Below are 19,224 nucleotides of genomic sequence, written 5' to 3'. Positions count from 1 at the left end.
TCTGGGTCCAGTCCTCTTCAACATCTTCAATAATGATCTGGATGATGGGACAGAGTGTACCCTCAGCAGGTTTGCTGATATAGAAAACTGTGAGGAGTGGCTGATACACCAGGGGGTTGTGATGCCATTCAGAGGGTCCTTGACAGGCTGGAGAAATGGCCTAACAGAAACCTCGTGAACTTCAGCACAGGGAAGTGCCAAGTCCTGCTCCTGGGACGACCGCAGGGATCAGTATATGCTGGGGGCTACCCACATGGAAAGCGGCTTTGCAGAAAAGGACCTGGGTGTCCTGGTGGGCACCAAGTTGAACAAAAGGCTAATGGTATCCTGGGCTGCATTAGTACAAGTGTTGCCAGCTAGTCAAGGAAGGTGGTCGTTTCCCTCTACTCAGCTCTAGTGAGGCCGTACCTGGAGTACTGTGTCCAGTTCTGCGCTCCCCAGTGCAAGAGACATGGAGCTACTGGAGAGAGTCTGCAAAGGGCCACGAAGGTGATGACAGGACTGGAGCATCTCTCATATGAGGAAAGGCTAAGAGAGCCGGGACTGTTTAGCCTGGAGGAGAGAAGGCTCAGGGGGATCTCATCAACATTTACAAATATCTGAAGAGAGGGTGCAAAGCCAATAGGGCCAGGCTCTTTCCAGTGGTATCTAGTGACAGGAGAAGCAGCAAAGGGCACAAACTGAAATACAGCAGGTTCTGTCTGACCACAAGGGAAGTCTCTTTGCTGTGAGGGTGACCAAGCACTTGTTTGGTTCTCTAAGCCCAGAGAGGTTGTGGAATCTCCCTCCTTCGAGATATTCAGAAGCCATCTGGACATGGTCCTGAGGAACTGGCTCTGGATGACCCTGCTTGAGCAGGGGGGTTGGACAAGATGACCTCCAGAGATCCCTTCCAACCTCAGCCATTCTGTTATTCTGTGAATACAGGAGCACATGCTCATTTTTAAAACAACGGATCCTACTTCAAAGAAAGATAGAGTTTATAGTAATATAGAAAGAAATAACTTTAACAAATATCTATATGTAATGAATGTATCTACTGTATCTTACCTCTTGTGTTGAGATTCTGCTGCTTAGTTCAGCTACTTTAGAAGCAGAATGCTCCTTTGCATGCTGGCACAGAATCTTCTCCACTTCCCTCTGATGGGAAGCTTTCAGAGTTGCAATGTATTCTGCTGTGTCTTCCTGTATCCTGAACAGAGTGAGAGCAAAGTAAGATGCAGTAAAGCAGCTACAGACAGTTCTTCAAAAATGTGGTAAAGTTTCTCACTTGAACATATAAAATATCAAAAATGTTAAAGGCAGAATGTCTTTGAAATTTCATAGCAAAACCTCACAAGAATGCACCACCATTACTTCTGCTGCTTTGGAGAGACAACTGGATGGGAAGCCTACAATGTTGGATGTGTACCTCATTTAACTACAATTCAGAAAACTCAGTCAATCATCTTTTTTGGCGGCTCTTATTAAAAAAAAAAAAAAAAAAGAGAGGAAATTGGTGCTTTTAAACCATAATGCATCAGGTATTTATTTTAGAACACAATGTGTTGCAAGCAAAATATGCCAATTTCCTCTATGAAATTTCCTTCTTTGACTATGAAGGGATCCAAGGGAAACTAGGTGAAGTGTAAAGTTTCTACAGTTGGATAAGTAAATCCCACCGAAAGCATACCCCAGTTTGAAGGGAAGTATACGTACCAAATATTAATGCCATACAACACAAATACAAAGCATCTGAGATGCAACAATTTACACTGAGATCTTTTTACTCAAGACCATGATGAACAGTAGTATTAATAAGAAGGATTAATATAGGTTTGCCTGTAGAAAGAATTGACAGTGCACTGCTCTAAAAAAAAAAAAAAACAACCAAAACCCAAAACCCTCCAAAACCAGTAAAAATTAAATTTACAGAGAACACTGGCGAAGTATAAGCCAGCTTCACACACGGCTGATGTTAATGTGTCACTTCAATCCTGTATCAGCCAACACTTTAAGAAGGTTTTTAAAGGAACATGTTGAGCATTTACCTTCGTATGTTATTTTCAGAATAAGCCAGCGTTGCTTGAGACTTCACCCTCTGCTGGTTCATTTCTAGAGACAATCTTTCTAGCTCCTCTTTCAGCTGTGCATTTTCTTGCAGAACTTCCGAGAGATTACAATCAGAAAAGGTATGAGGTTGGTATATTTTGTCATTGTTGAAAATGCTTAGAAAGGGTTCACTGTTGCTGGAATTCCTTTTATCTGTTGCTGAGGTATTCTTTTTCAGGACCTCTGTAGAGTTTTCTTTATTATCCATTTTATTTCTCAAATTATTATCAGACAACATCACCATCCTTTCTTTTTGAAGTTTCTCTACAGTTTTTGTAAGGTCTTGTATTTCTCTGTTTTTGGTGACCAGTTCTTCATTTAGTTTTAACAGTCTGTCCTTTGTGTTACCTAGTTTCATTTGAGCGTCTGTGGACTCTAAGTCTTTATTATCCTTTTTACTTCTGAGTTTTAATTGGGAATTTTGACTTTTAAGGTTTTCAATTTGTGTCTGGAGGTTTTTAACAGTGATCTGATGGGTCTTCTTTAGATTTTGAAGCTCCTGTTCAAGTTCTGTAGAACTGGCTTTATCACCATTCAGTTTTGATGATTCACTCACAAATTTGTAGGCGAGTAGTTGCTCAAGCTCTACAAGTCTTTGCTCATACTGTATCTAAGGGAGAGGAGTGGGAGGAGGGGAAGAAAAATCAGTTTCCTCAAGTATACTTTTATAATTAGCTCTTCCTATTATTCTTTAAAGTTACTGCTCATCTGAAGCAAGATTTCACAAGACAAGGTACACATCAGTATTACTAACAACACTACTCAGTTTAGAAAAGAGTGAGCGAAAAAATTATGTGAATCAAATGTAACTCTTCTGTAAAACGGAATTACTCAAAACATTTACTACAAAGTAATCCTCTACTCACAATGAATGCAGTAACTATGCAAAAGAAAGTTAAGTTCATAGAATCATAGAGTAGTTTGGGTTGGAAGGGACCTTCAAAGACCATCTAGTCCAACCCCCCCTGCAGTGAGCAGGGACATCTTCAGCTGGATCAGGTTACTCAGAGCCCCGTCCAACCTGACCTTGAATGTTCCCTGGGATGGGGCTTCTACCACCTCTCTGGGCAGCCTGTGCCAGGGTTTCACCACCCTTATTGTAAAAAATTTCTTCCTTATATTTACTCTAAATCTACCTTCTTTTAGTTTAAAACCATGACTCCTTGTCCTATCGCAATAGGCCCTGCCAAAAACTTTGCCCCCAGCTTTCCTGTAGGCCCCCTTTAAGCACTGGAAGGCCGCTATAAGGTCTCCCCAGAGCCTTCTCTACTCCAGGCTGAACAATCCCAACTCTCTCAGTCTGTCCTCACAGGGGAAGTGCTCCATCTCTCTGATAATTTTTGTGGCCTACCTCTGTACCTGCTCCAACAAGACTCCAAAGCTGGACACAACACTAGGTGGGGTCTCACCAGAGTGGAGTAGAAGGGGCAGAATCACCTCCCTCGACCTTCTGGCCACACTTCTTTTGATGCAGCCCAGGATACAGTTGGTCTTCTAGGCTGTAAGTGCATCTGGCTGGCTCATGTTCAGCTTTTCATCCCCCAGCACCCCCAAGTCCTTCTCAGCAGGGCTGCTCTCAATCCCTTCATCCCTCAGCCTGTATTGATATCAGGTATTGTCCCAACTCAGGTGCAGGACCTTGCACTTGGCCTTGTTGAACCTCATAAGGTTCACACAAGCCCACTTCTCAAGCTTGTCCAGGTCCCTCTGGATGCCATCCCATCCCTTGGGCATGTTGACCGCACCACTCAGCTTGGTGTTGTCTGCAAACTTGCTGAGGGTGCACTCGATCCCACTGTCTATGTGATTGATGAAGATATTAAACAGCACTGGTCCTAGTACGGACACCTGAGGGATGCCACTTGTTACCAATCTCCATCTGGACATCGAGCCATTGACCACTACCATCTGGATGCAACCATTCAACCAACTCCTTATGCACCAAACAGCCCACCCATCAAATCCACCCCTCTCCAATTTAGAGAGAAGGACGTTGTGGGGGACCGTGTCAAAGGCCTTAGAGAAGTCCAAACTATTTCATTGTTATATAACTGAGTTCTCTTCAGACCTTATCAACTCGGACCGGGAAAGTAACATCTTATTTTAACATAGCAATAAGTCTTTCATTCTTTAAAAATCTGTCATCATGTATTTGCCGTGTGTCAGTTTGCAAACACTACTGTCACATGCCTCAGAATTGTACTTCACATTTTAAAAAAATATCTCAGATTTTAACAGGACAGATTTTTATTTTTATTGATTTATAAGTATGAATATAGAAGTATGATTTCAGAGAGACAAAGAATCTTTCTTCCTGAAAATGAGCCTAGGAAAACCTAACCCTCCTTAATAGCTTGGATAGCCTCTGAGGAAAGCATGAGTTATTCACACGGAGAAATGGAGTAACAACTGACCAACGCTTTGCCTTCCTGCTCACTAAGCGCCTCTACAGTTCACCTTTTCCTTGAAGTAAAATGCCAGACTTTCATGCTTCCTAACACAAGTCTTAAGACTCATTATCATGTAATTTTCAGACAGAATGTTTAGTGTCTCCAAATATTTGCTGCAGAAATGCTCAGTCAGCAGCCCATTGAAACCACAGCCTTTGGTACAGCAAGGAATTAGGTAAGCAGCTACTCTGACCCATACGATGAAATTCACATATCTAATTGTAAGAATTAAATTATTATGCCTCAAGAACTTGTCCTCTGTTTCAATACTACTCTAACAATTTCAATGCTTTGTTTATCTTAGGTGCTGAAGCTATTGAAATGCTGGTTACAAATTCTTTGAATATTTTTTCCCTTGAACGTGTTCTTTGTCTTCAGTTTTCAACACTACTCTGCATTAGACCCCAATAACCTTGTGACTATTACTTGCACAGTAGACTACTTGACAAGCCTCCAACTTTTACCTTTATTTTTTGAAATTGTTGTTCCATGGCACGGAGACTTCTTTTTGCTTCATCATCTTTACCTTCAAGTTCCGTTTCTAACTTTTTTATTCTTCTCTCCAAAAAATCAACTGTGTTTGTTTTGGCTGAAAGATCATTAGTTTTCTCAGCAGCAGCAGCAGCATAAATCAAAGCAGGCAAAGAATTTGGATACCTTCTTTTTAGAATTCCTTCCATTTCTCTGATCTATCAAAAAGAAAATTGAGTCAGAAGTCAAAACCAATAAAGTTCTGATGAAAAGTAAACGGAAACGTGACAATGTCACCTACTTAAGCCGAGTGGAGAATGAAAACTAAAGATGCATATATTGAGAATTTTTTACATTGTTTACATTTGTGTTATTGTTTACAAAAGAGCAAGACTCATCATCTCTTACTGATTGACTTGTACATCATCTTAAACAAAATACTGCTCTGGTCTTCAGATTGTCTTATGTCAAAGGGACTTTATTTACTTTCTGAGCACTTAAGTTGTATATGGCTCTTAATGCTGTTAAAGTATCTGTTTTTTTCCCTGTACTTAAACTCACATTGTACATTTTCAACTGTCACTCACATTGTACTTTTTCAACTGTTAGAGATATTTCATAACAGTATTGAAATTATTCTCCCAGTAACAGATTATATGCCATTTATTTTGGAGTCTGCAATAAAATAAAACTAACACCTTCCATGCAATACTAATAACAAGCCCCTCTTTATTTCTGGATAAGATATTCTTCACATTAGAATACTGTGGAAGCTCTTTCCCATTTGTCCCACATCTCTAACATATGCACCTGCCACCTTGTAAAATTCAGAAAGGCCCACTTCCACCCAGCTTTTCCTCAGTAGAAACATGGATTTAAGGTCTCTACTCCCCCAGTTTTCATTAATCTTGTAGGAATCTCATAAAATTTGAACCCCTACTTTTAAATCAACTTGGTTGAAATTGATCAAAATGTTAAGGGGTTACTGAACATAGACAAAAGGAGTCTCATAAGATAAAGAGGAAGCTTGTGTGTGCTTTTGCCTTCTTGCTCCTTTCCAAGAAGCTCTGAACAGTATTTCAAGGTTAAAGGATTTTTAAAGGATATCAGTAAATAGCTTATTAGAACATAGTAGCAGAAGAGCCCTGTGTAAGTAAATAATTGCAGCTTTTTGTGTTGAGTGTTCCATAGCACAAGTTACTTTGTCACAGGGCTTCGTTCACTGCTTTAACCTTATGAAAGGGCTGGTAAGTGGAAGAGACCTTATCTGAAATAAAGGTTAAATGAAACACAGTTCTATTACTGCATTACTTGTCGCTCAAGATCCTGAATTCTTTTAGCATCTGCTGCTCTGTCTCGCAAACGTTTCTTCTGTTGCGCAGACTGATCTCCAGCTTCAGCTCTGAGCTTCTCAACCTATCCAATTTATGAGAAAATAAACTGAAATACATATTCGGAGACATTACTGTCCTGTAGTACAAAAGTAAGCATTTCAAACGCACACAATATAATGGAAGCAGTCTGCAACTTAAGAACTGGTAACAGTGATTTCTGTATTAATCATAGAATCATTAGGTGGGAATAAACATCTAAGATCATCAAGTCCAACCATCAACCCAACACCACCATGCCCACTAAACCATGTCCCGAAGTGCTACATCAACATGTTTTTTGAACATCTCCAGGGATGGTGACTCCACCACTTCCCTGGGCAGCCTGGTCCAATGTTTGACTACTCTTTCAGTAGAGAAATTCTTCCTAACATCCAATCTAAACCTCCCCTGATGCAACTTGAGGCCATTACCTCTTGTCCTATCGCTCGTTACTTGGCAGAAGAGACTGACCCCCACCTCAATACAACCTCCTCTCAGGTAGTTGTAGAGAGCGGTAAGGTCTCCCCTCAGCCTCCTCTTCTCCAGACTAAACAACCCCAGTTCCCCTAGCAGCTCCTCATAAGACCTGTTCTCCAGGCCCTTCACCAGCTTCATTGACTTTCATTGCCCCAAAACTGCACACGGTATTCAAGACGCAGCCTCACCAGTGCCGAGTACAGGGGCACGATCCCCTCCCTGCTCCTGCTGGCAACACTATTTCTGATACAGGCCAGGATGCTGTTGGCCTTCTTGGCCACCTGGGCACACTGCTGGCTCATGTTCAGCCGGCTGTCGACCAGCACCCCCAGGTCCTTTTCTGCCAGGCAGCTCTCCAGCCACTCCTCCCCAAGCCTGTAGCGCTGCATGGGGTTGTTGTGACCCAAGTGCAGGACCCAGCACTTGGCCTTGTTGAACCTCATACAATTGGCCTCAGCCCATCAATCCAGCCTGTCCAGATCCCTCTGCAGAGCCTTCCTACCCTCGAGCAGATCAACACTCCCACCCAATTTAGTGTCATCTGCAAACTTACTGAGGGAGCACTTGATCCCCTCATCCAGATCATTGATAAAGATGTTAAACAAGACCTGTCCCAACACTGAGCCCTGGGGGACAGTGCTTGTGACTGGCCGCCAGCTGGATTGCGCTCCATTCACCACCACTCTCTGTGCTCAGCTGTTCAGCCAGTTTTTAACCCAGCTTAGTGTACAGCTGTCTAGTCCATAAGCCACCAGCTCCTTAGGAGAATGTTGTGGGAGACGGTGTCAAAGGCTTTACTAAAGTCCAGGTAAATGACATCTACAGCCTTCCCCTCATTGACTAGGTGGGTCACCTTGTCATAGAAGAAGATCAGGTTAGTTAAGCAGGACCTGCCCTTCAAGAACCCAGGCTGGCTGGGCCTGAGTCGCTGGTTGACCTGCACATGCCATATGAGCACCCTCAAGATGAAAGATGAACTCATTCTTCAGGTTCTTAAAACCAAAGTTACAGCTTCAAGCCATTTAAGATCAAAAGGAGCTGAAACTAGCTACAGAAATCTAGAAGAGAACCTCAACTCTGAGAAGTTCTTGTCTTCAGATCAGTAAATCCGCTTCTACCATAATTCCCTATGCAGGCTTGGTTAATAAGCTGTAACATAAAGTACTACAGTACATTACATGAAATCAGGGCGAGTTAAGGAAATAGTTTGTGATTTGCAAAGCTATGCTCTGTGATGGTACAGAAACAGCCAAAAAGCAATGTTATGTTGTGCCTAAGTAAATGCTGATTCCCAGGATCAGGGGAAGAAACTGGATAGCTAATGCTCCTGCGCTCCCATAAAGTCTGGCCATGAAGACTCAAAGCTTTAATCTCAAATTGAATTTCCTACCTTTATCAGCCACTACGATCACTGTACAGGGATATTACACCTTGTACAGTTGGAATTATTCCTATCTTGACTTCTCTCTCACATTGGCAATGTTAGCATAGCTTTTAGGCCAGCATAGTTTTGACTAATTTGATTGTTTCTGGAGTCAAAGCTCTCCACTGTTTTTAAACACCAGCCCATCCTGGAGAAAACGCAAATAAAAATACTGTCTTTCAAAGCAATAATACGTTAACCAAAGTTTGATATGGTGGTGTTTAAGGGATCTCCTTCCCTGGCTGCTCCTTCAGAGGCACCTCCAATTCCAAGATCATTTATCACTGGTAAAACTCTTTATTTCTATAAATCTTAAGTCAAATCTACTGACCAGCAGGCAATGCAAATCTCAGAACAATTCAAGATTCATGTATTAGTTTTGCTTCCTTTATATTTTGAGTGTTTTGGCTTCTTTCTCCCTACTAAGGCAACCAGAGGATTTTTCTAAGGAAAAAAAAAAAAGTATTCAGAAGCGGAACTTAAGAAAAAAAATAACCGTTCCATATGCTGAATGGAGTAAAAAGGAGGAAAAGAGAATGACAAGAGGGCTGTTCCAAGTTGTTAATGTAACAACGTACTTCCTTTCCTTAGCCAAGAAATTTGCAAGTTTTAAGGAAACACACTACTTTTGTTTCCAGAAGCATCATCAAGGTGTCCAACACCAGCAAACTCAGGTTTTAAGCTTTATGCACTGGCAATTCTCACTGCATATACAGTAATATCTATTTTGTATGTAAAGACTCCACATTTGATTTAAAGCTTATAAAGAGTTTACATGGTTTTTCTTGCAGAGAAAAAAAAGGGATTACAGACAGAATTACATTATACTCATCACTAGAAGAAATAATTTAACAGTTCAACTTCTTAGATAAAGCTAGGTATTATCACCTCTAGTTTCAGTTTCTCAATTTCTTCTCTTGCACCTTTAAGACGGGCTGCATCTTTATCCAGAAGATCTTGATTTTCTGCATACCACTGAAGTCTTCTTTTTAAATGAGTGATCTCCTGTTTGTATGATTCTTCCATAACTTTAAATTCATAAGACTTCTCACCTACAAGAATAAAATGTCCTTAGTATTGTTTTATTTGCAATTACATATTGAAGAAGTAATTATTCAACACTATCCTTCTCAGCACATTTTATACATTTACTAATCCCGTTACTGCAGTTAAGTTTTAAAACTAGACCCTAATGAAGATTTTAGGTGCAACCTAAACTTTTTTCTTTCATATATATAAGCACTCAATGGTTAACAGTTTACCATGAAAGGTATTTAAAACAGAATCCCAGGGGGATCTAGTCTTGATCACGTTCCAATAAATTTTCAGTAACAACATGGATGACAATATAGAATATATGCTTAGAGATGTATTGACCATACTCCTCCCATTTAGGGATCAAGCATTTTGAGAAGAGATATGGAGGCAAATACTACGGCTCTTAGTACTTGTGATGCCAAATACTGGAGGTGAAAGAGTCTAATTTCTGACCCCCTCTCGTTAAGAAAGCTAAAGTCAAACTGACTGAGTTCTAATAAGAAAGTTGAAAAAAAGTCACAAGGCAAAAGTTATAGGTAAAAAAATGGGCAAGATCTAAATAGGATACTAAGATGCAACATAGTACATCTTTTCTTACGAAAGGAGTTGTCACATAAATGGAATCATCTGTTTTCCGTGCTCAGCGGGAGATGGGCAAGAAATCAAACTTAATAGGCAACAACAAAGAGCTTGTCTGGATACAAGAAAAGGCTTTCTAATAGAATGCCAAAGGTTCTGCAGCATGTCCTTCACTATATGTTTTCATTAGAAGTTCAGACAATATTTGGAAACGATCTAGATGCATTTGATTAAGTAATATTTTAATAAGTTTTAGTTACATATTTATTTAGTGAAACACAGTAGGCAAAATTATTCAACAAAATGAAGGTGCTTTACCTGATGTGGATGCAATCTGGACTTTTGCTAAATCTCTCTCTTTCTTTGCTTGTCCCAAGTCTACCTCAAGAGCTTGCTTATCTTGTTTGAGACGTCTTATCTCTTCTTGTAATTTACTTTCTTCCTTCTGAGTTTCAGAGAAAACAGTAAGACAAGAAAAACTAAACATACATTGTCATACAAAAAACCTGAACATGCTTTTTCACCATAAAATGATCAAATTACAACAGTTGTGTCAGACCACAGCAGCAATGAGGTTTTCTAGCTTTGGTATTATTCTCACGCCTTGCTATAGCAGAGCATGGGAAAACATAAGCTAAACATTTAAAAATTATTAACAAAAAAAATTATGTCTTACATAATTGTCTTAGAAGTAGAAAACATCTACCTTTTGAGAGAGTCAGTAAAGAAAATGGCTGTACTTATTTCTGAGACTTAAGACTGTAGCTTAAATGGACACATATATTTTCCAGCAGTTCATCTTATTACATTCTATTTCTCACCATTTTCTGCATGCATTCTCTGTTCTGTTTGTTTACGTGTCATCACTAGCAAACTTCAAGACTAAAACAGGACGAAAGGTCTCAGTGCCAGTCTCTGGTGACGGAGGCCTTTGGTCCTAGGGATCCATAGGTACAGGGAGCAGCAACTGTGGGGGCTGAGATTTTGGGGCCAGGCAGCAAATAGACCAAGTGTCTAAGGCCAGCAATGGCCAGCACGTGCATGTATTTGTTACTGCTAGCGAACTCCTATGCTGATCTGCTGAACAGGATCAGTCCATACGCGCTCCCTGTGTTTCAAAGAGTAGTCTTTGGATTTCTGTGGTGTGAGCGAAGGCACTGCTCTCTGTGTTATCTGTGTGCCTGACCATTTTAGTGTTGTCTCTGTGTGTCTCTCCATCTTTGGATCTTGTGTTCAGGCTCATGAAAGGATGGACCTAAGGACAGCGATACATAGCAGCAGCACCTATGAGGTTGAAACTAGGTGAGCCCCCGGAGCCTTAAGAGCTCAGAGTCAGCTCTGTCAGACCAGGAATGCCTCTGCTAGTCCTGAAGCTCACTAGATTCAGAACCTCTTATCAACTAACCAGGGTGTTTGGATGGTTGGTTTTTGATTTTTTTGTTTGTTTGTTTGTTTGTCTGTCTGGTTTTCTTTTTTTTTTTTTCGGGGGTGGGGTGGGCAGAGTGGTAATTAAAAAAAAGAGGGGGACACACCAAAGCAGCTTTTAATTTCTGGTCTAACTATCACAGGAAGTATGTACCACAACAGTCCCCACTTGCAGTAAACAGAACAACAGAAGTTCCTGAAAACCTTTATTTTTAAACATGAAGCTTACTAAACATCTTCCCTCAAACCACAAGCATCTGTAGGACTACCAAAAAAAGTTACATGAGTGAATAACAAACGATTCTTTTCACTCTGATGTTCTCTAGAACTTACTTGGTACAGAGCAGGGATAGACACTCTTCTGGATTTGTCTTATGCGGGAAAGCTATAGAGGTATCACTACTTTCTGCAAGTTCTCATAAGATATTTCAGAACTACCAGTAAACATGGCAACACTGCACTTCTTTCAATGAATCTGTGTCTTACAGGACTTCTTCTGGGTGTTCATCTGAGATATTTGTGATACACAAGTGTGGCAAATAATAGCATGCTCCACTACTACAAGTAAACTGAAGCATGTGTTTTGGAAAAGCCAACACTGATTCACCAAGGGCAAATCGTGCTTAACAAACCCGAACACTTTCTATGATAAAGTAACCCACTTGGCTGATGCAGGGCCGAGTGCTGGACATTGTCTACCTGGACTTCTCCAAGGCTTTTGACACGGTCCCCCGCTGCCTCCTCCTTGAAAAACTGACACGTTACGACCTAGACAAGTGGTCGGTGCAGTGGATGGGGAACTGGCTGACAGGCCGTACCCAGAGGGTACGTAGTAAATAGTTCATTCTCAAACCCACAACCAGTCACAAGTGGGGCCCCCCAGGTATCAGTATTGGGCCCAGTGATGTTTAATATCTTCGTAAGTGATTTGGATGTTGCTCTTGCACCCTGATGAAGTTTGCAGATGACAGCAAAATGAGTGGGGTAGTTGATACTCCAGAAAGGAGAGCCACCCTCCAGGAAGACCTGGACAGGCTGGAGGAGTGGCCTAGCAGGAACCTTATGAAGTTCAACGAGGACAAGTGTAAGGTCTTGCACCTGGGAATACACAACCCAGGAATGCAGCTCAGACTGGGAACCACTTGGAGAGCAGCCTTGTGGAAAGAGACCTGGGGGTCTTGGTGGACGACAAGCTCAGCATGAGTGAACAGTGTGCCGCAGCAGCAAAGGAAGCCAACAGGATGCTGGGTTGCATTAACAAGGACATCACCAGCAGAGATAAAGAAGTCATTGTCCCACTCTACTCAGTGCTAGTCAGACCACACCTTGAGTACTGCGCTCAGTTTTGGTCCCCGCTACACAAAAAAGATGTGGACGAGCTGGAAAGGGTCCATAGAATGGCCACGAAGATGATCAGAGGACTGGAAGACCTACCATATGAAGAAAGGCTGAGAAAACTGGGTTTGTTCAGACTTGAGACCAGAAGGCTTAGGGGAGACCCTGTTACCATGTACCAGTACATAAAGGGTGGCCACCAAGAAGATGGAGACTCCCTTCTTATGAGGAGTCACATGGAAAGACAAGGGGTAATGGATACAAGTCACTCCTGGGGAGATTCTGACTGGACTCCAGAAGAAACTTTTTCACCATGAGGACAATTGGACATTGCAATAATCTCCCAAGGGAAGTCATGGATTCCCCTACACTGGACAGTTTTAAGACTCAGCTTGACAGGGTGCTGGGCCATATCACTTAAACCATATTTTTACCTTGAAAGGTTGGACTAGATGATCCTTGAGGTCCCTTCCAACCTGGCATTCTATGATACTTTCTTCATTTACATTATTAGTCTACAATATGGATGATTATGCATTTTTTGTAAGAACACATGAAAAGCAGGCTTGGCATACACCTACCTGTGCTGCGCGAAGCTCTGAAATCAATTCTGTGAAAGTCTGATTTCTGGCTGATTCAGAATCCTGCATGATCCGTGACTGGATATTGTTAGCCTTCTCCATCTTTTCTCTAAACAGTAACAGCAAAAACATTTATGCAATGCAGTGACTTGGCGTATTAACAGTGGCATCCTAAAAAAACCAAACACCCCCTACAATGGCACTACAAAGTCAATCTGTGCAGGGTTAAAACAAAGAAAGAAGCAACTATGCAGTACTTCTTTATACCAAAATGTTCAACCTGTAAGGTGAAATCTACTCATCTTGCAGAAACCTGTTTGTTGGGACTACACGAGGGAGGGAAACAAACCTACTCTGCCTCAGTGGAACTCATCTATGGCAAAGATTTGTAAATTAGGAGTACACACAATTGCTAGGTTTTCCCCTCGTTGCTAGCATAGGAGGCAAATCTTATAGGACCTACAGTGCAATGAATCTAATGGTTCCTCCACTACCAGGATCTCTTGTGGCGCCTGATCTACTGTGTATCTTACAGCAATATCAAAACATTTTGACACATGAGCAAAGCCATAATACCAGAACAAGTGTAGCATATATATTGCACTCTGATATGAATAAAAAGATTTGAATTTTAACACTGAAATAGTCCCCAAATGGAAGACACTAGTCTTCCCACAGGTCTGCAAGATCAGCAACACGACCAAGAATTAAGTGCCCATGATCAACATAAATCCATTCTCAAAAGAAAAAACAAACCACAAACCCAAGAAACACTGGAAAACATGCATCTGAGACTCCACAGTGATTCTTCATAAATAAAAATAATACACACAGCTGAAAATTCCAGAGATTTTAGGTTGGGTGTTTAAATAAGCCTACCTTACACCTATTAATTCAGACATTAAACACTGATTCTCCTTAAACATTTGTTCCACATTTTTTTTGTTTTGGATCTGTAGCTCTTTCACTTGTTTGTATAACCTCTCATTTTCCTAAGATGAGACAGACAAAGTTAAACAATATTCATAAATTACTGTTTTATCCAGTTCAAAAGCAATTGTCTATGACTTGAATAGTTTGCCTACTGAAACACTAAATATTGTATTACTAAGTTTCTAAAATGGGTATCTACTTTCATTATCTTTATGCTCAAGTAGTATACAGTGACCTCTACAATCTTGTCCAAGTGTCTGCTCACTCTGGAGAACCTAGGCCAGGTCCTCTGCGAATCTTGCCCAACTACATTCTAAATATACATACATGGATGGCTGCTGATAGCTCAGAGCTCAGCCTGCCCGTGCTCCAATCCTGTGGACACAATCCGTCACCAGTTTGGGATGCTCAGAGCCAAACTGGCAAGGCATTCTGCCTATACCAAGAAATGCTGCTGAGCACCAGCTGGAAGCCTGTTAAACTAACCTATTTGATTTTAACAGCTCAAGTATTCAAAAGGATTATTAAGCTTGCGTTACGTATTTCTACACTTGACTTAAAAAAAAGTCAGGCACACTATAAGGTTCCCTGCTCAGCTGCTCAAATCCTGTGGAAAAACATCTTAAAACCAAAAACCTCTAGATTTCTAATACTGTAAAAATTATTAGAAGTACTTGGTTTGTACTACATTTGGGGCAAGAAGTTAGTGGTTCCTTATTGGGTATAAAGTATTTTTGCCATTCTCAACTGACAAGTCAACATATTTTTACAACTTAGAACAGCCACATGGACTCGTGAAGAAACTTAGCCCAAACTAAACATGCGTGAAATACTTTTAAAATGTACAATAGGTTTGTTCTTCACACCTAAATTTCATCTGCTTTTTAGATAGCAAGATAACTGTTTTCAACAGAAAAGTACTAACCATTAAACTATTTTGTTTCTGAAACTGGTTAGAACACAGCTCAATACTCTGTGTGGTATACCTGTTGATAACCTTGAATAATGACCTCCTGATCTCCAATTTCTTTTTGTATTTTTGCCAGTTTTTCTTCACTGACAGGATTTGTTCCTGTATGATGGGTCCACCTTTTTTCTTGAGTCAGCTCTTCCATACTTCTTAACTTTCAGAAAGAAAAAGACATGTAATTAATAATAAAGTTTTGTTAGCAATATGGAATTCTCTACAAGACTACCCTTTTATAATATAAATAGGTCAATCTTTTCATTAAGATATGAAAGGAGACCAGTGAGCAAATATTATTGGCGTTTTAGAGAAGCATTACAAAACAGAAACAGAGTATATAAAGTTTGGGAGAAGTTAACAGATTTTACCCTTCCTCTTCTTTTCTTATGTATCTAGACAGGAAGCAATAGTGGAGTAACCCTGGGAATATGCCATATCGACAAAACACAGCATTGAAAAATGCATCCAAAAAAATAACAATATCTCAACATAGAGTACTTATCTCAACATATAGTACTTATCTACAACAAGTGGTGTCTGTTAATGTCTTAGTCATTTTTTTTATAAGAGTTAGTTAAATATTTGCAAAACACCTGCTGCAGAACTCTCACTTGGGATAATATAGTTTAACTCTGTAGAAAAAAAAAATAAAAATCACGTCTTACGAGCAAGAAATGTTAATAGCAGGTATGCATTTACAAACTAGCAGAGTGTGTGCAAATTTGGATTTTCTGCTCATTAGCAATTCATGTAAAATAACATTAATTTTCAGAAGCAATGTTTCTCTTGTTCTATAGTAATGGGACACAAGATAATGAAGTACCTTACTCTGAAGAACATAGTTTTCCTGACCCAACCGAGAAAGCTCTTTTTCATGCTGTGTTTTCAACTCTACTATCTTTGTCTCTATTTCTTTCTCTTTTTGTGAAACAGTGCTCGTTAGCTGTTGAATCAAATCACGAGCTGCTTTCAGGTCCTCCTCTGCAACTTGAACTCGTTTTAGCAAATATAATTCTCTATCACAACTTTTGATAGGAGAAAATGATAAATCCTAGTGAAGAGAAAAATTCAGGGAAACATTATACTGAGCTGACTGTTTACCAAAAAGAGTTATCCATTCTATTTAACTGGCTTGTCTGGCTCTCAGCAACCACACAAGACACTTGAAAAAAAAAAACAACAAACAAACCAACATTCTAACAGCAAAACCTCTTGCATTCACTTTAATGAACTACTTTCTCATTTCTGAAATATGTATGAGGAAAACAAGCCAAAAGAAACCAACAAGAAACAAACACCTCTCATGAGAGCCACTACAAGGCTACCAGAATTATTCTATTATGCATCTTACTTTTCAAAAAGTAGTAATGATTTAAGTATTCAATGAATAATTTTTTGATACAGCTTAGAAGGAAGAAGGAAAATCCATCATGTTACTGCAAATTCAATCATCTTGGAGAAGTCAGAAGATATTATTAAATATTCAATGCAATGCAAATAGAAGAAAACCTCCATACAGGAGTACTATTTAACATTCATAACAGAATACTTTTACATAGAAGTTTTATTTAAGATTTTCCCCTTTTCTACCATAAAATGATAATTTTTAGAAATTAATAAGCATTCAATCATTAAGCATATAGAACCACCCAAGTAATGGAATTATCCAAGACACCTAAAAGTCCTACAATTATACTTGCATATTTTAAAACAAAAAAAAGGTATTTGACTAAAGGGATGTCTTTATTCAATATTTCAGCATTTGCTCAACTTGTGATAACTATTAGAAGTCTTTACAAAACAGGCTTGCAAACCAAGTTGTGTAACTATGCTATAACTAGGAGCATCAACTCATTATTACTTACATGCTGATATTGCTGGCAATAATCCACAGCCTGGTGTCCAAGATTATTAACAACTGATTGGCCAGACATAACTCTATTAACATCTCCCTTTGAAGCTGGTTCATTTGTTGCCGATCTTATTATCCTAGTAGCAAATAAGGCTTCTTCATCTAGGCGGAAAGTAAAATAGAATAAAATTAAATTCAGAATTTTATGTCATTTCAGAAAACTCTATTCACGTGATCCACCACTTGGGCATATAAATTAAGTATTCTACCACCTGAACTTTGAATTAACTATAGAAATTTGAGAGCAATGAGACATTATGGGAAACATGGTCCTTTTTTTTTTTTAAGTAAGGAACTGATGACAAGATAAAGCAAAACCCAAGGGAACAACTGAAACAAGTAGGTGGATAGTAAGTCCTTCATGAAACAAGGTTAACCTCAGTTCTCTGCTCAGGAAGCAGGCAGTTATCGAAGTATACAGAAGTACAACCTATTTCAAGCTACAGTGAAGATAAGATACAGCAATTTTCCAAACGGACTTTGAGGTGCAGACAGCATACAAAGAAATGCATCATCTATTTGTTGCCTCAAATAGCAACTTGACTGGAAATTAAAAATCAGGGAAGATTGCCCTAGAGCGTAACTAACATACATGGAACTATTCACACCTCAGTGTTCTGAAATACAGATTGTAACTACAACTGCATTTCATTTCTGCCTATAGCAATTTAATCTCAGAGCTCCTGCTTAGGGATGTTATATCTGAAAACAAACAGGCAATGATCACTTTCCAAATTAATACTTTCTACATTTCTTACACTATGCCCTCACAAAGGTACTCCCTTAGCACTGATGATTAGGGGATTATTTGATTCAATGCCATTCTCTTCCTAGCTATAGAGGACCCTGCAGAATGCATCCCAGTGAGATTAACTGCTGAAGTCACTTGAAACTGTTAACGGGGAATGGTTATAGCTAGAAAGGGAAGAACACGTTTGAATGAGGCTAGTTGCCTCATTTTCTTGGGACTCTTCATCACCTCCACCTGGCTGTACACTTCCTCTTCTCCAGGGTGCGCCACAGCAATGCACTGAGGAACTAAGGTCCCTTAGTTTGACAACTGCCCGTTAAGCATCTCCCCAAGATGGACAACATAATCCTAAACTGCTTTTCCCAACACTACTTGCAGGGTTTTAAAAGCATTACATGCTGGAAGTGTGATAAAAGCTGGGCACCTGTAAAGTTATTTTCCCATGCCTCAGGGATAGCAAACACTGTCTGCAAATATGCTAAGCTGAATTATCTCATGAAACTCTTCAGACTTCACCCAAAAATGAGAAAGTTCAGTTCTTTACTTGCAACTCAGCTTTCACAGAACTACACGGGTATTCTCCTTTCCTTGGTGTTACAAGAGACATGAACAGGAAACAGGACTTTCTTTTTAGTGCTTTCTTTGTACACTAAGAAAGCAAAGATAAAAACCAGCTGAGAACAGAAATTCAGCATCACACACAGAAGTTAGTGTGTCAGCAAATCTTTGCATTTAGTGTAATGAAAAATGTAACTTGTAGATACTTATTTTTGAACACCATCTTTTTCTATTGTTTTGGTCCTACTGGTGAACAATAGGTAAGTCTCAAACATAGTGGTGGTAGACGCAAGTGGAAATGAAACAAGACTACAGTGCAAAGCTTTATTTAAAAGTCTCTTCCAGCAACTCCATGCTGACACAGGAAAAAAAATAATCAATACTTAATTGTGTTTGGGTTTAGAGTTCTTCTAAGACATTTTGAAATGTTATTTTCTTTTTTTATTTAATTAATGTGAAGCATGAACAGCAAAGCTCTCTGGCTCTTAAAACTCAGACTTCTTACAATAGAATTACCTTTAGATCTTGCTCTACCTGCAGGACTTTTGGCTTTCACACTGGTCTTCTTGAAAGTTTCTTTTGCTGCTTTCTTTTCATTAGCTGGAAAGGGCTGCTTTGAGAATGAAGTAGGTTTCCCATACCCAGAACTTCTAACCACCCCTTGAGGACTGTATGAAGATTTCTTTTTATGTAAAGGTGCTGAACTTCTGATATTCTTGTATAACGTTGGTTTAGTTGACATTGACTCTGATCGTTCATTCTTCATGGAACAAGACCGAAGAGCCTGTGATAGAGCACATTTGTTCAAAACAAGTTTTAGGTTCTATCTGAAGGTGGCTTTCACTACTAGAAGAACATAG

General features: G+C 39.7%; 1 protein-coding gene across 2 annotated transcripts in view; it reads right to left on the bottom strand.

The window, feature by feature from the left end:
* CEP162 (centrosomal protein 162) overlaps positions 1-19,224 on the bottom strand; it is a 47,512-nt gene that overhangs the window by 7,288 nt on the left and 21,000 nt on the right. For both annotated transcript variants that reach the window (XM_086461398.1, XM_086461399.1), the window contains exons 12-23: positions 18,881-19,148; positions 17,009-17,151; positions 15,967-16,194; positions 15,163-15,300; positions 14,123-14,235; positions 13,244-13,352; positions 10,221-10,347; positions 9,174-9,337; positions 6,324-6,428; positions 5,006-5,230; positions 2,031-2,701; positions 1,051-1,192 (exon numbers count right to left, since the gene is read on the bottom strand). In XM_086461398.1, coding sequence (XP_086317524.1) covers positions 1,051-1,192; positions 2,031-2,701; positions 5,006-5,230; positions 6,324-6,428; positions 9,174-9,337; positions 10,221-10,347; positions 13,244-13,352; positions 14,123-14,235; positions 15,163-15,300; positions 15,967-16,194; positions 17,009-17,151; positions 18,881-19,148 — 2,433 coding nt within the window. The remainder of the gene's footprint in view (positions 1-1,050; positions 1,193-2,030; positions 2,702-5,005; positions 5,231-6,323; positions 6,429-9,173; positions 9,338-10,220; positions 10,348-13,243; positions 13,353-14,122; positions 14,236-15,162; positions 15,301-15,966; positions 16,195-17,008; positions 17,152-18,880; positions 19,149-19,224) is intronic.

The sequence above is a fragment of the Leptosomus discolor genome, chromosome 2, assembly GCF_034619465.1.
Source record: "Leptosomus discolor isolate bLepDis1 chromosome 2, bLepDis1.hap2, whole genome shotgun sequence".
Classification (NCBI taxonomy): domain Eukaryota; kingdom Metazoa; phylum Chordata; class Aves; order Leptosomiformes; family Leptosomidae; genus Leptosomus; species Leptosomus discolor.
This window is presented reverse-complemented; position numbering and strand designations above follow the sequence as displayed.